Raw genomic sequence first — 12,031 nt, 5'->3', positions numbered from 1 at the left:
CACCTGCTGGTGGGAGAGACGACCTTATGGCTGCCATTAGGGCATCCGGAGGCAAGGGTGGCGGAGGCTTGCGGAAGGTCAAAGACACCGACAAGAAGGATCGTAGCGGGGCGATGGTTCCTGGGTCTGCCAACGAATCATCCGCAGCTTCAGCAGGTGGCGGTGCCGCTCAGGGTGGTATGGCAGGCGCTCTTAAAGCCGCTCTGGACAAGAGAAAGCAGAAAGTTAGCGGTAGCGGTAGGTTCATCATTTGCCTATTGATTGATGATGCGTACTAATCTAGAGTATAGATGACGAAAAGGAGGACGACGATGATTGGTAAGCTTGGTGGCTACTTCTTATCTTTGCTTCATATGTTGCTGTGGGTTAGACCGGTCTAGTTACGTTTGATACCTACATATTGCAGCGTTCTTCATTTCAATATTCAGCATTATTCTTCAATTCAGCAGGTATCGGCTGGGGTTTCCCCCTGAAAAGGCTCTTTCATGTAACAAAAGCAATATTTTATAATAGTCTGGGATGATCCGACGAGCAAATATCTGACTCCCTTGCGAAGAAGTAGAAGTAGAAGAAATGTTCTGTAGTTGGAGATGATATAGTCACGGAACATCATTAACCCGAGATGGTCCGCGCGGCGCAACTCCATGTAGGAAAAAAAGAGAGCCGAGCAATACTGCGGCTCGAACAGAGGGAGAACGAGACGGTAGTACGGTAGTACTTCGATGGTGGCTTGTTGATCTAGACAAGTCCGAAATGCTATCTCCGCCACCTTTGAAACCGGCAGTTCCTTCAGCGTCGCTACTCCGATACCTCCGCTCCCAGTCAGAGAATACCTATGTCTTCACATCGGCATGCGGAACTTCTCGAAAGCCGCAAGTTCATAACCAGCCATCCCGTATGCCCGCATTGAGAAATACATCCAGCTGGGCCTATATTACGCCAATACAATGTCGCGCCACGTTACAGACAAACCTTCCAACCATTTCTAGAAGCCGTGGTTCATCGCGATGTCGAGCTGCGCTGGGTCAATCTCCGCCTCCCATCTCCGTGTTTTCGCGGGCTACACACACGAAGAGTCGCCCTTTACTTCGCAGGCTATTTGACCTAAGGCGTAATAAAGCGGCTGCAGAGGCCAAACTGAACCGCACCGGTGGTCCTGCGTTGGTCGATGAGGGAACAGAGGGCTTGAATTTTGGACGTGGATTAGCGGCAAAGGCTTCCAACGAGCTGCGATTGCGATGCACTGAGTTTGATAACAACGGCAATGTCACACTTGTCAATGGAGAGTTTAGGAAGAGTGAGCTTATCGCAAAGGTTGGTAACTGTCCCTCTCCTTAGCGGTTGCGACTTTACTTCGGACAATATCAAAGCTAAACGGACTAAAAAGTATGGCCTCCTCCCTCGAGACCTTCGCAAAATTGACTCTTCCACCTTGCCTCACATTCTTGTACGACCGAGTGCTATCCTTATCAACCTTCTACATCTTCGCGTGCTGATCAAGGCCGATCGGGTTTTGGTCTTTGATGCCTACGGATCTACCGATTCATATATGCAGTCGCTGTTTGTATATGACCTGGAAGGAAAGCTACGTCAGAAACAATCGCAGGGTGCCCAATCTCTGCCTTACGAGTTCCGTGCTCTCGAAGCTGTTTTGATCAGCGTCACAGCAGGCCTTGAGGAGGAGTTTAATGGTGTTCGAGAGCCCGTGGTGCGCGTACTTCGGGCCTTGGAAGAGGATATTGATAGGGATAAGCTCAGGCATCTGTTGATCTACTCTAAGAAACTGGGTAGTTTTGAGCAGAAAGCTCGACTGGTGCGGGATGCAATCGATGATTTGCTGGAAGCCGACGATGACTTAGCGGCGATGTACTTGACTGAGCGTTCAGAGGGCGTTCAGAGACAGGAGCACGACCATCAAGAAGTTGAAATGCTGCTAGAGTCGTACCACAAGGTTTGTGACGAAATCGTTCAGGAGAGCGGTAACTTAGTGACCGGCATTCGGAATACAGAAGAAGTGTACGTTGTCGCTCTTTCTATACGTAGAGTTACCTATGTGCAGACTCGCTAATTTCCGCTTAGTGTGAAAGCTATCCTCGACGCCAATCGCAACTCTCTCATGCTGCTCGATCTGAAGTTTAGCATCGGCACGCTTGGACTTGCAACAGGAACTCTCTTCTCTGCCCTATATGGTATGAACCTTAAGAATTTCATTGAAGAGTCCGACTTTGGATTCGGAGGAGTCTCCGTCATATGCTTTGCGATCACCGCGGTCGTCTGCGTATATGGGCTAGCGAAACTGCGCAAGCTTCAGCGTGTCCGAATGTGGGGTGAGGCCGGCGTAGGTGGTTCACCGATGGTTTCCCTTCCCACTCGAAACAGCGCGCTCACGGCACACCGGTCCAACTGGCGAGCGGATTCCATTGAGCCGGTCTGGGGTGGTCTTCCAGGCGAAGGTCGCGCCGAGAGAATCAGACGTTTGAAAGACAGCGCCGCGGCTGCGGCTGCCAAATCCGCTGCCACCGAACCTACTGCGCAGCGAGCAGCAGCTTTGAGGAATGCGACTAAGTCGCAACCAAAGCAGAGCAGTGAATCTGCAACCCATGGGCCTGCTGCTAACATCGGTGGTGACTCTACGTAGAGCATAGCTACCCATTGTCAATCTTCAATGCCAGCTCCTTGTTTCCCTCTGGTCAGCCACGGCCACTCGATGCTGGTGATTCGCCATGACTTTCTATAATTGACGTATTTATCGCATGGTTAGGTGTTGGGTGCGTGGTTTTCTTGCTTTTCGTTTGATATCACCTGGACACAAACATCTTTCAAGGGTCTAATGTGTTAACGTGTCTAGAGTACCTCTTCTCTCACTGATAGAATTCTCGGAAATTCTCGAAGTATTTCATAATGTGTTCATAGATTTAGATCGTTGGGGAAAGCTCACCTCTATGTACATTAACACTACTCAATCTACAAACTATAAACCATGACTTGTCTGCTGCCCCCATACCTCTAACACAACCACAGACCTATCGTTATTCAGAGCAGCACCACCGATTCCAGTAAGGGTGGCGGAAGAAAGGAGACAGAAGTCTTAAAAGACTTGTTCAGGCTTCAGTCTGCGCAAGCATCCGAGCGTTTCTTGCTCAGTTATAAAGCTATAGCTTGAACGCATATGAGACAATGGCATTTGCCCATTGATATAAAATGGAACGAAGAGGCTTATATATAGTCCGAACGATGGCCAGGAAATTGGCTAAGTGTGATGTGTCCTGAGTATCATATAGAAACTAAGTTAGATGTCCTCGCTGGTTGCCCGCTCCCTGTCCTTTATGAATGCCCTTGGCCCGCTCAGCCCAAATATTAGCAGCGCCTACCACGCCCCCATCTCGTGAGCATTCCCGTTGAACTGCTGCCATTGCTTTGTCAAGAGCCGACCCATCTGCGTCACCGTTGCAGTCAGAAGTAGACTGTTGTTGTTGGTTCCGTGCACGCCATTCCTTTGTCACTCTCTTGCGGCCGCCTATTACACCCATGTTGCGGGTGCTGGGGATCCGAAGGAGCGTTTTCTCTACACCGTATCCGATTTCCTCGGCAACGCTTATTGTCTTCATGGTGAGGGAACCATACATGGATTTGTAGAAGCCCACATCTATTTGGGCCTCTTGTTTTGCCTTGCGGAGAGCCTTCAAATCGCCCGTTGCCGGTTGTTCAGAACCAACGTCTTCATGCTGTGACGAGTCCTTCTTATCAGGATCAGACTTCGACGCCTTAGGCGGAGGATACCGATACTTCGCCCCTGAAAGCGCATGCGAGCAACAAGGAATGGCAATAAACGGCAGCGGCGACTCCGGACACGCAAGGGTGGCCATAAGGGGTGTCCAGACCGTCAACTCATCAGCATGATTGGAAATAATGAATGTATCCTTCTCAAATAAGCCCTTATGCGTCTCGACGCCTAAATCAGGCACTCCGCCCGCCTCCACCATCGCGTCAGCAAAAGGCTTCGGGATATAGATCTCCTCCTTGAGTCGAGCCTGTACGAACTCGGGGAGGATCTTCCATGTTTTGCGACGACGGGCGTCAAAACCCCAGCCCCGGTAGCCTTCCATGAGGAGGACGTACACGAGCACGCCGTTCCCGCACGCAACGTCCACGAAGCCTGGGAAGTTCGGGTCGTACTTTTCGGGCCCGTCTTCGTTTCGCTCTTCGGCGGGGACGGCTCCGTACATGCTTCGCCATAGCTCGATGAGGAAGGCTGTTATTGCCAGGTCCTCGAAGACGTGCTTTGTTGGTTCCGTGTCTTCGACCCAGTCTCTGCAGAGGTCTTTTGCGTACTTAAATTTGAGGCGGGAGTATGTGTTTTGGACTAGGTGTTGTGGGATTACGTTGTCTTTGCTGGGGTTGTAGTTGCCTCCTTCGGAGGTTTCCGAGGGGCGTGTGTTGCGGGCGAGTCGGATCTGAGTATTTAGTAGGGAGTGTAAAGTCCGTTCTAGGCGGTTGGGGATTGCTTCTTCTGGGTACGGTAAGAAGTGCAGCGATAGTGCTCCGGAGCCAGATCCGGTTTCTGTAGACTCTGTAGCTTCATCGGCGAAGTCATACAGGTAGGCCAAAGAACGAAGCAGGGGATGATAGAAAGGAATGTCCTCCTTCGACGCTACATGCGGCGTATAGACGGCCAGGAAGCGCCTTAACCGGGATCCCTGAGTGGCACCCTCGCTACCGGGAGCTATGTCCGCTTCATAGAAGTGACAGGTTTGCTCTAACGGCCGATCCAGTTTTGGGTTTCTGGGAATCAGCCTCCTGACCACCGTTCTGGTTAAGTTGAACCCGGCGACTGCTTTCGCCGCAATGGGTTCTACATGGTCTTCAGCGTCCGCGGTAGCTTCCACGCTGGTGTTCCCCGTCTGCGCAAATGACAGCTCCTTCTGCTGGGGCGTACTCAAGACGCCCTGGCTGTCGTAGAGAATATCTGCTCGGAATAGATGTGTGGAGTTTATGTTAATGTTACCCAGGAGATATATGGTTAGGTCTTTCATAGCCTCTGGGATGAACGAGAGTCCATCCTCTATCAAGTCTCTGGATGTCACCCATTCTTCGGTGGGTGTGTTTTGCAGAATAGACGATGGCTCCAGCGTCTCGGGTAAGGGTTTTCCTGAGAGTTTTGTCACGTCTCTGACGGTTTTATTTCTATGATTTTTCATTGTGTGCTGTTTTTTGTGGTAGAACAAAGAGACTTTGGGAAGTTTAAAAAGCGGTGATTTGTTGGGTTTCACCTCATGGGCCACTCGTTTGAATGGAGGCTGGGTAACAGTTACTACTACTAGTAGTAGTAGTATACCACCAGCGTCAGTGGTTATAGTCTTTTTTGATCAACGTTCCTGAAGAATATCCTCCTCAGGACATGATTGGCTAGAGACATCTCGCCTTCGCTTAGTAGTTTAGATTAGTCATGGCGATGATGTAAGTTGGATATAGAGACATAGTTAGTTAACTAACTACTCCGTAACTAACTCACTACTAGTCAATGGCAGTCGCTTCGGAGTTATGCAAGCGATATGACGAACAGTCGGGGTTCACACTGGAATAGCCCGTGACCTGCAAGATGGTCTAGAAAAAGCGGTGTGCCACAGCGTGAGCTTGATTGAACTCTAAAAGAACCCGCCAGGGTTTACTAGTAGGTTAGTATACTCGGTAGATCTGAACCAAATGTCATCCCTCTTTGTCCATGCAATCAGGTTGACTCTATCAGGCACTGGCTATTGGATGGCAAATTAAAGTTAGCGATCAAATGCTAACTATCTGATGTATATCTTGCCTGCATCGGCCCTTGCGGTCAGCCAGCCAATTCCAGTGAACCTGCATGACGAGTAAGATGCATTGCATGCCAGCTCAGAATCGTGATCTTTCGGACCCTCCTACCCCAGAACAAGCCGGCAATGATTGGTGCATGTCAGATACACTTACCTAATGATTATACCCTTTGCATGAATTTGCTTTTGTGGTTCAGCTCCCACCCGTCAAAGTTTGGTGGAAGGAGGGCCTACAGTGTCCATCAATTGTCGAATGTCCCGGTGTGTCTGGTGATACTAACATCCATTGGTTATGATACCGCCCTGAACGACCGGACTCATGGCATATTGGACCTTACTCTAGAGTAGAGTAGCACGAATAGCACTAGAAGGGAGATGAGGAGATTTCCTCTTTCCGATCTGCATATGAGAGCGCTGTATGCAAGGCCCCACAATTGATAATCCCAGCAACCGAGCACTCCGTTTAGAACGTCTAGGCACAAGGAGTGGCCCAGACTCTACCCGGCATTGGTGAATGAACATGTCGCGTCATGCAGATTCTGTGCTCTTGGCACTTTCAGCAGTCTGGGGACTCGTTGTTTCTGGAATCTAAAAGAGGATACCGGTTTCCATTCAGCTAATAAGTCCGTACAGTCTCTTACCGCCAGAGTCAAGATCTACAGTGCTCCGTAGACTGACTTTCTTGATGAGGTATGCCTCCCGCGAAGGGATCAATCATTATTGGCTACAGCTTGCAGTTTCTCGTCAACACAGGAGCAGGGACGAGGTACGTGCCATGGGAGCTTACGACTGGCGGTAAGGTAGAATGTATTTAAGCAGGAGCGGGTCTATCCCGGGTGCTGTCGTTCATCAACCTTCTCACTGCAATTGAGCCTACAAGCTGATGCCAGGCTGGCTGTGTTGACCTTGAATCCCTAATACTACCACCGAGAAGCCGAACGTACTTAACCATGGGAGACAATGGCCCTATTCTTGAGCCTTGGATGCCTCCTCGGGCACCACAGGTATTCCCTCCTGGTAAAGGCAACATCTATCCCTTCGGGGAGTCGCATGCAAGTTAGCTCGTTGGCCGTTCTGATAGACCAGATACTGACACTAACCAGGCTGTTAGCGTATCTCTACCGACATGGAACTCAGTGATTGGATTGTCTCGAAAAGAGAAATGGCTCCTGGACCAACTCGAATGGAGCTATCCTCGGTAAGTCCCATGTTCTCGCTCGAGATAGGAGCGTTATCAACTAAAGTAACAAGGTTCTATCTAAACAAGCCGATTCGTGACCTCTCTGATGCAGTTCTCTGCCGACTCCAGATCAACGACACCACAATCTCCTGCATGGTCTTTTCGTCTGCTGCTGCCGGTCAACAATGCGCCACAGTACTCAAGACATTACCCTGTGAGAATCCGTTTTCAATCGAAGTGATTCGGTTTGTCATGCCGCTGGAGTCGAATTTGGGGGATACCAGTGCCCACTGGGCCAACTTCACTGCGGTCTTGTATCCATCTGATTTGTTGAAGGCGGCCATGGCATTCTGGCGGGACACCGGTTCAGGATTATCAACACGCCATGCAGAATTCTGCTTGGAAGAATTCGGCTACCTTGACTCTGACTCTGCAACTCCGGCATACCGAACCCCAGCGCTGCGGAAGAGACGTCGAGGTGAAACCCCGGAGTCTCTTACATGGATGCGAGCTGCGGCTGGGAACTCACACGAGGTCAAATCATTCCTTGCAGACCTTGCTACGTCTGAGCAACCGGGACAACCACCTGTGAGTCCCAATGATGTATTTCTATACCCTACCGGTATGAACGCTATCTACACGCTGTCGGAAGCTCTAGATTCGCCAGAATACAAGGTTGCCATGTACGGGTAAGTATCTCTGACGGACTGTGGCGCGAAGCCATCCCGAGCAATTCTGACGAAACACTTTATAGATGGCTATACCCAGAAACAGTGGACGTCGTTCGACGAGGCACATGGGCAGAATGCCTCTCCTACAAATATGGCACAGAGGAAGAGTTAGATCACTTGGAGGCCCTCCTACAATCAGGCCAACAGATCCGGGCATTATTCTGCGAACTGCCCAGCAACATCACTTTGGCATCACCAAATCTCCGTCGAATTCGCACACTGGCAGATAAATACGGCTTCGTTGTCGCCTGCGACGACACCGTTGCCGGCTATGTCAACCTCGATGCGCTTCCTTATGTAGACGTCATGATGTCCAGTCTTACAAAGACATTCAGCGGAGCATCAAACGTCACCGGCGGAGGGTAAGATAGTACCTAGACCAGTGCATCATTGCCACAAACCGCAACTAACCTTCTCACGCAGTCTTGTAATAAACCCCAACTCCCGCCATCACGACCAAATTCACGCCGCCCTATCCAAGAACCAAGATACCTATTTTCCCCTAGACGTCAACACCCTCAGACAGAACAGCAAGAACATCGTCTGGCGCGTGAAACAATGCAACCAGAACACGCTTCCACTGGTTGATCTCTTCATAGCCCACCCGGCCATCGCCGCGGTAAACCACCCGTCCATCGCGCCCACATCCGCCCTGTACGAGAGCGTGATGCGCAAGGACGGCGGCTACGGCAACGTTCTGAGCGTTGTCTTTCATGATCCGCGCACAGCAGAGCACTTCTACAACGCCTTCAACGTCTGCAAGGGGTCCAGCTTCGGGACCAACTTCACGTTGGCTATCCCGTATGTTCAGCTAGCTAATTACTGGAACCAAGACAAAGTTGCGAAGCACGGGGTGCCGAGACATATTATTCGGATTAGCGTTGGGCTGGAGGATTCAAGGCAGATTGTAGAGACAGCGAAGAGGGCGCTTCAGAGTGTGGATGAGCTTGAGTTACAGAAGGATCTTAATTGATCTGTGAATTTCTAATATAAGAGTTATGCCAATTAATTGTTCACATCCGTCATCAAATCTATACCTGCCTGCTTTACTGATGTAAAAACCCTACAATCTACATCCGACTAGCCCAGAAGAAAGATCTATAAATACTAGTGCCTCTCCACTATGTAATAGCAGACTTAAACACTCTGGACACCTTGTTCCTCTTTTACAAACCACCCTAGAAAACTATCCACACTGTTCCTGCACGACACAACAATCCTAAATAGCCTGAGGACAATCAATCTCCACAGACAGAAAATGTACATACACACAATATGCAGCTAGTAGTACACCCATCTAATGTAATCCCCTTACATTAAAAAAAAAAAACAAAAAACCACAGAAACAAACCAAAACCCACAGCAGCTCTCCCAATGCTTACCCAAACAACACCAAGCAAAAAGCGCCCCACCCAGCTACCTTAGTGACTACTACGCAGTATCAACCCCCATAAATGACGCAATAACCCCCACCACCAAGCCCTATCTATCTTCCAACAACCCCAAATAACATCCCTACCTGCATCCCATAACTCTACTACATCATACCCCCTACAATAAAACACCACATACAACAACAACAACTACTACTACTACTACCTACACCACCTTCCACCCACCCCACCCCTTCTTGAAAGGAAACAAGGAAAGAAAAGGAAGAAAAATGGTCCCAAGATGCTTCATAATCCGGCACGGCGAAACGGAATGGTCCCTCAACGGGCGACACACCGGCAATACGGATCTGGCGCTGACAGCCAACGGCGAGAAACGGGTCAAGGCGACTGGGAAAGCACTCGTCGGGAATGATCGGTTGATTGCGCCGAGGAAATTGGTTCATGTGTTTGTTTTACCCTTTCTCTTGTCTCTCTTTTTCTCTTGTTTTGTTTTTGTTGGTTGGTTGGCGTTTGGGGGGGGGGGGGGGGGGGGTGGTTTGCTATTACTGAATGTTTTTATTGGGCTAATGGAGGGGTTTTCTTTGGATAGGTATGTCTCGCCGCGGGCGCGGGCGCAGCGCACGCTGGAGTTACTTGAGATTGGGTGTCGGGAGAGATTACCCTGGAATGAGGAACGGAAGAGCGAGGATGAGGAGCCGATTCGGACGGAGGCCAAGGTTGAGATTACGGAGGCTGTGAGGGAGTGGGATTATGGGGATTATGAGGGGTTGACGAGTAAGCAGATTAGGGAGATGAGGAGGGAGAATGGGGAAGAGCCGTGGGATATTTGGAGGGATGGATGTCCTGGTGGAGAGTAAGTTTTGGGTTCATTCTTTATTCCATTCCTCCCTTCCTTTTGCTTTTTTTGGGATGAAGGAAGAGGATGATCGCTGTTTTGTATGTATGTATGTATGTACATTATTCGCTGACTGACACTGTCTCAATCAGATCCCCCGAAGACGTCGTCCGCCGTCTTGATGCCCTCATCGCCGATATCAGGAAGAAGTTCCACGGTCCTTGTTTCGACAGTGAAGGTGATCAAGGAGATGTCCTGATTGTCGCACACGGCCATATCCTGCGGGCTTTCGCCATGCGCTGGACCGGGAAGCCGTTGACCGAGACCGCGCTGATTCTGGAAGCTGGAGGTGTGGGCACACTGAGGTGAGAGAGACCGGCCGTGGTGCTACGAGCTGCGCTAACCGTCCCAGCTACGAACATCATAATATCGAGGAACCGGCGATTATCCTCGGAGGAGGCTTTGTGGTCGAGAACTAATAGGCGTGGTATCTCTGTTTATTGGATACCCCCTGAGGATAACCTATCCAAAACACCAATCAGTAATTGAAATAGAGGCGTAGATCGGATGGATAGATAGACAGGGATGATATAATTGGTTTCCGATGATCAGGAGGAAATAGATAAAACTCACACATATATCCCACTAAAGCAAAGTACCAACCGATCACGATTCACTCTCCTTCTTATCGGCATTACCCTTGACACCCTCCTCTCCCAACACCTTGGCCGACCCCATAAACAGAGCTCCAACATAGCCGCCCAAGAACCGCATATCCTCTGCCTGCACTGCAGTCATACGGAGCAGGTTTTGCGTGTCAGTCAGGTTGGCGTTCAGCTGCTCCAACTGAGCCTGCAGGTTTGCATACTGCCGAGTCTTAGCGGCGGACATCGATGAAGGACCGGCGGTGGTCGAAGACGGAGGGAGAATGGACTGGCGGGGGAGGGCCTGAGATTGGCTGTAGTGGTGAGAAGGCGGCATGATTGCTCCAGATCGTAGTTTGTTCGCTGAATGCTTGTACGTGCTCGTTGGTACAATCCGTGCGCAAAGGCTGTTCCTCTTCTTGGTTTTACTTGGGGAGTTTGAACGATGTGGAAGGAAGTGGCTCAAGTTTGTTTACAGTCGGTGGGGCGTCGCTTTAGGGATTAAATCCACATCGGTCACGTGGAGGCACCAGAAACAAAAACCCCCAATCATCAACGGAACAATTTATCTACATCATTTTTGGTTGTGCATATACAACACCATACAATCGGCTATACATTAGACAGTCTTCTTTGTCTCTGTTATGCAAACGTTTGGATCATTCAAAACACTCTCGTCGTGACATGGCAGGATCACCGTCTATCTATCATGCGAACCTCAAGTCTCGTTTATTGTCAATGACATGGTTCTAATCGAATGATAGCGTCCGTGTCGAGACCTCAGCTCAGCTCTCTCGTCAATATCTTGCAAGAACATGAACCCAGCCAACTCAGATCACTCAATCAACCGAATAAATCAGACTCCTGCTCTTTTTATGCGCCAGAAACCAGACCATGAACGTAGAGATTTCGGGGCTACTAGGATGTTCCACACCAGAGCCCATAACAAAAGCAGACAGAATGGCTGAGGACAAGGGAGGAAAAGAGGAAAAGTAAATAAGGGAAAAGGAAATGTGTCAAAGGAGGGCATGCATGTCACAAAACAGTGGAGATGATACTGTAGCAGATACAACGAAATGAGACGCCCACTCAAGGTAGTGTACAACATTCTTTCATGCAGGAAGAAAAAAGAGAAGCAAAAAAAGGAAATGAGATAGTCGTGGGGACTGAAGATGAATGTTTGTGGTATAATTGCGAGGAAGTCAAATCATACTTGTCGGATCGAGCTTTGTGCTCGCCTTCATTAAAATAGAGAGTGCTCGAAGAAAAGGAAAGTAAAGTGAAAGCAAAGGACCACATGCAACACGCGCCCGACCACTCCAAAGCAGTAGCATAAAACGAGAAGATGTCCCGTATGTCCCTCGGTGTATATGTAATGAACTGAACGAGAATATAAGGTCTTGAGTCCGCTCCCACCCCCCTTGCCAAGCATCTTATTAA

At 49.6% G+C, this 12,031-nt stretch overlaps 6 protein-coding genes across 6 annotated transcripts; 4 read left to right on the top strand and 2 right to left on the bottom strand.

Annotated features, from left to right (window-relative positions):
• Window positions 1–26: 26 nt before the first annotated feature.
• On the top strand, window positions 27–322 carry ABOM_010937 (uncharacterized protein; the record flags this gene model as incomplete). The annotated part of the gene is made up of 2 exons (XM_022538065.1): window positions 27–237; window positions 291–322. The coding sequence occupies 2 exons, from the start codon at window positions 27–29 to the stop codon at window positions 320–322; spliced, it is 243 nt and encodes an 80-aa protein (XP_022384179.1).
• Window positions 323–753: 431 nt separating this feature from the next.
• Window positions 754–2,638, top strand: ABOM_010936 (CorA family magnesium transporter; the record flags this gene model as incomplete). Its single annotated transcript, XM_022538064.1, has 3 exons — window positions 754–1,314; window positions 1,388–2,016; window positions 2,080–2,638. The coding sequence occupies 3 exons, from the start codon at window positions 754–756 to the stop codon at window positions 2,636–2,638; spliced, it is 1,749 nt and encodes a 582-aa protein (XP_022384178.1).
• A 646-nt stretch (window positions 2,639–3,284) lies between these two features.
• On the bottom strand, window positions 3,285–5,198 carry trm44 (tRNA (uracil) methyltransferase; the record flags this gene model as incomplete). Its single annotated transcript, XM_022538063.1, has 1 exon — window positions 3,285–5,198. The coding sequence occupies one exon, from the start codon at window positions 5,196–5,198 to the stop codon at window positions 3,285–3,287; it is 1,914 nt and encodes a 637-aa protein (XP_022384181.1).
• A 1,559-nt stretch (window positions 5,199–6,757) lies between these two features.
• On the top strand, window positions 6,758–8,691 carry ABOM_010934 (cystathionine gamma-synthase; the record flags this gene model as incomplete). The annotated part of the gene is made up of 5 exons (XM_022538062.1): window positions 6,758–6,811; window positions 6,911–7,005; window positions 7,059–7,676; window positions 7,742–8,080; window positions 8,142–8,691. 5 exons carry the CDS (start codon window positions 6,758–6,760, stop codon window positions 8,689–8,691), a joined length of 1,656 nt encoding a protein of 551 aa, XP_022384180.1.
• A 690-nt stretch (window positions 8,692–9,381) lies between these two features.
• On the top strand, window positions 9,382–10,426 carry ABOM_010933 (histidine phosphatase family protein; the record flags this gene model as incomplete). Its single annotated transcript, XM_022538061.1, has 4 exons — window positions 9,382–9,557; window positions 9,702–9,965; window positions 10,100–10,312; window positions 10,360–10,426. The coding sequence occupies 4 exons, from the start codon at window positions 9,382–9,384 to the stop codon at window positions 10,424–10,426; spliced, it is 720 nt and encodes a 239-aa protein (XP_022384183.1).
• Window positions 10,427–10,613: 187 nt separating this feature from the next.
• On the bottom strand, window positions 10,614–10,928 carry ABOM_010932 (DASH complex subunit HSK3 family protein; the record flags this gene model as incomplete). The annotated part of the gene is made up of 1 exon (XM_022538060.1): window positions 10,614–10,928. The coding sequence occupies one exon, from the start codon at window positions 10,926–10,928 to the stop codon at window positions 10,614–10,616; it is 315 nt and encodes a 104-aa protein (XP_022384182.1).
• Window positions 10,929–12,031: the final 1,103 nt, after the last annotated feature.

This window comes from Aspergillus bombycis (assembly GCF_001792695.1).
Source record: "Aspergillus bombycis strain NRRL26010 chromosome Unknown contig00143, whole genome shotgun sequence".
NCBI lineage: Eukaryota > Fungi > Ascomycota > Eurotiomycetes > Eurotiales > Aspergillaceae > Aspergillus > Aspergillus bombycis.
This window is presented reverse-complemented; position numbering and strand designations above follow the sequence as displayed.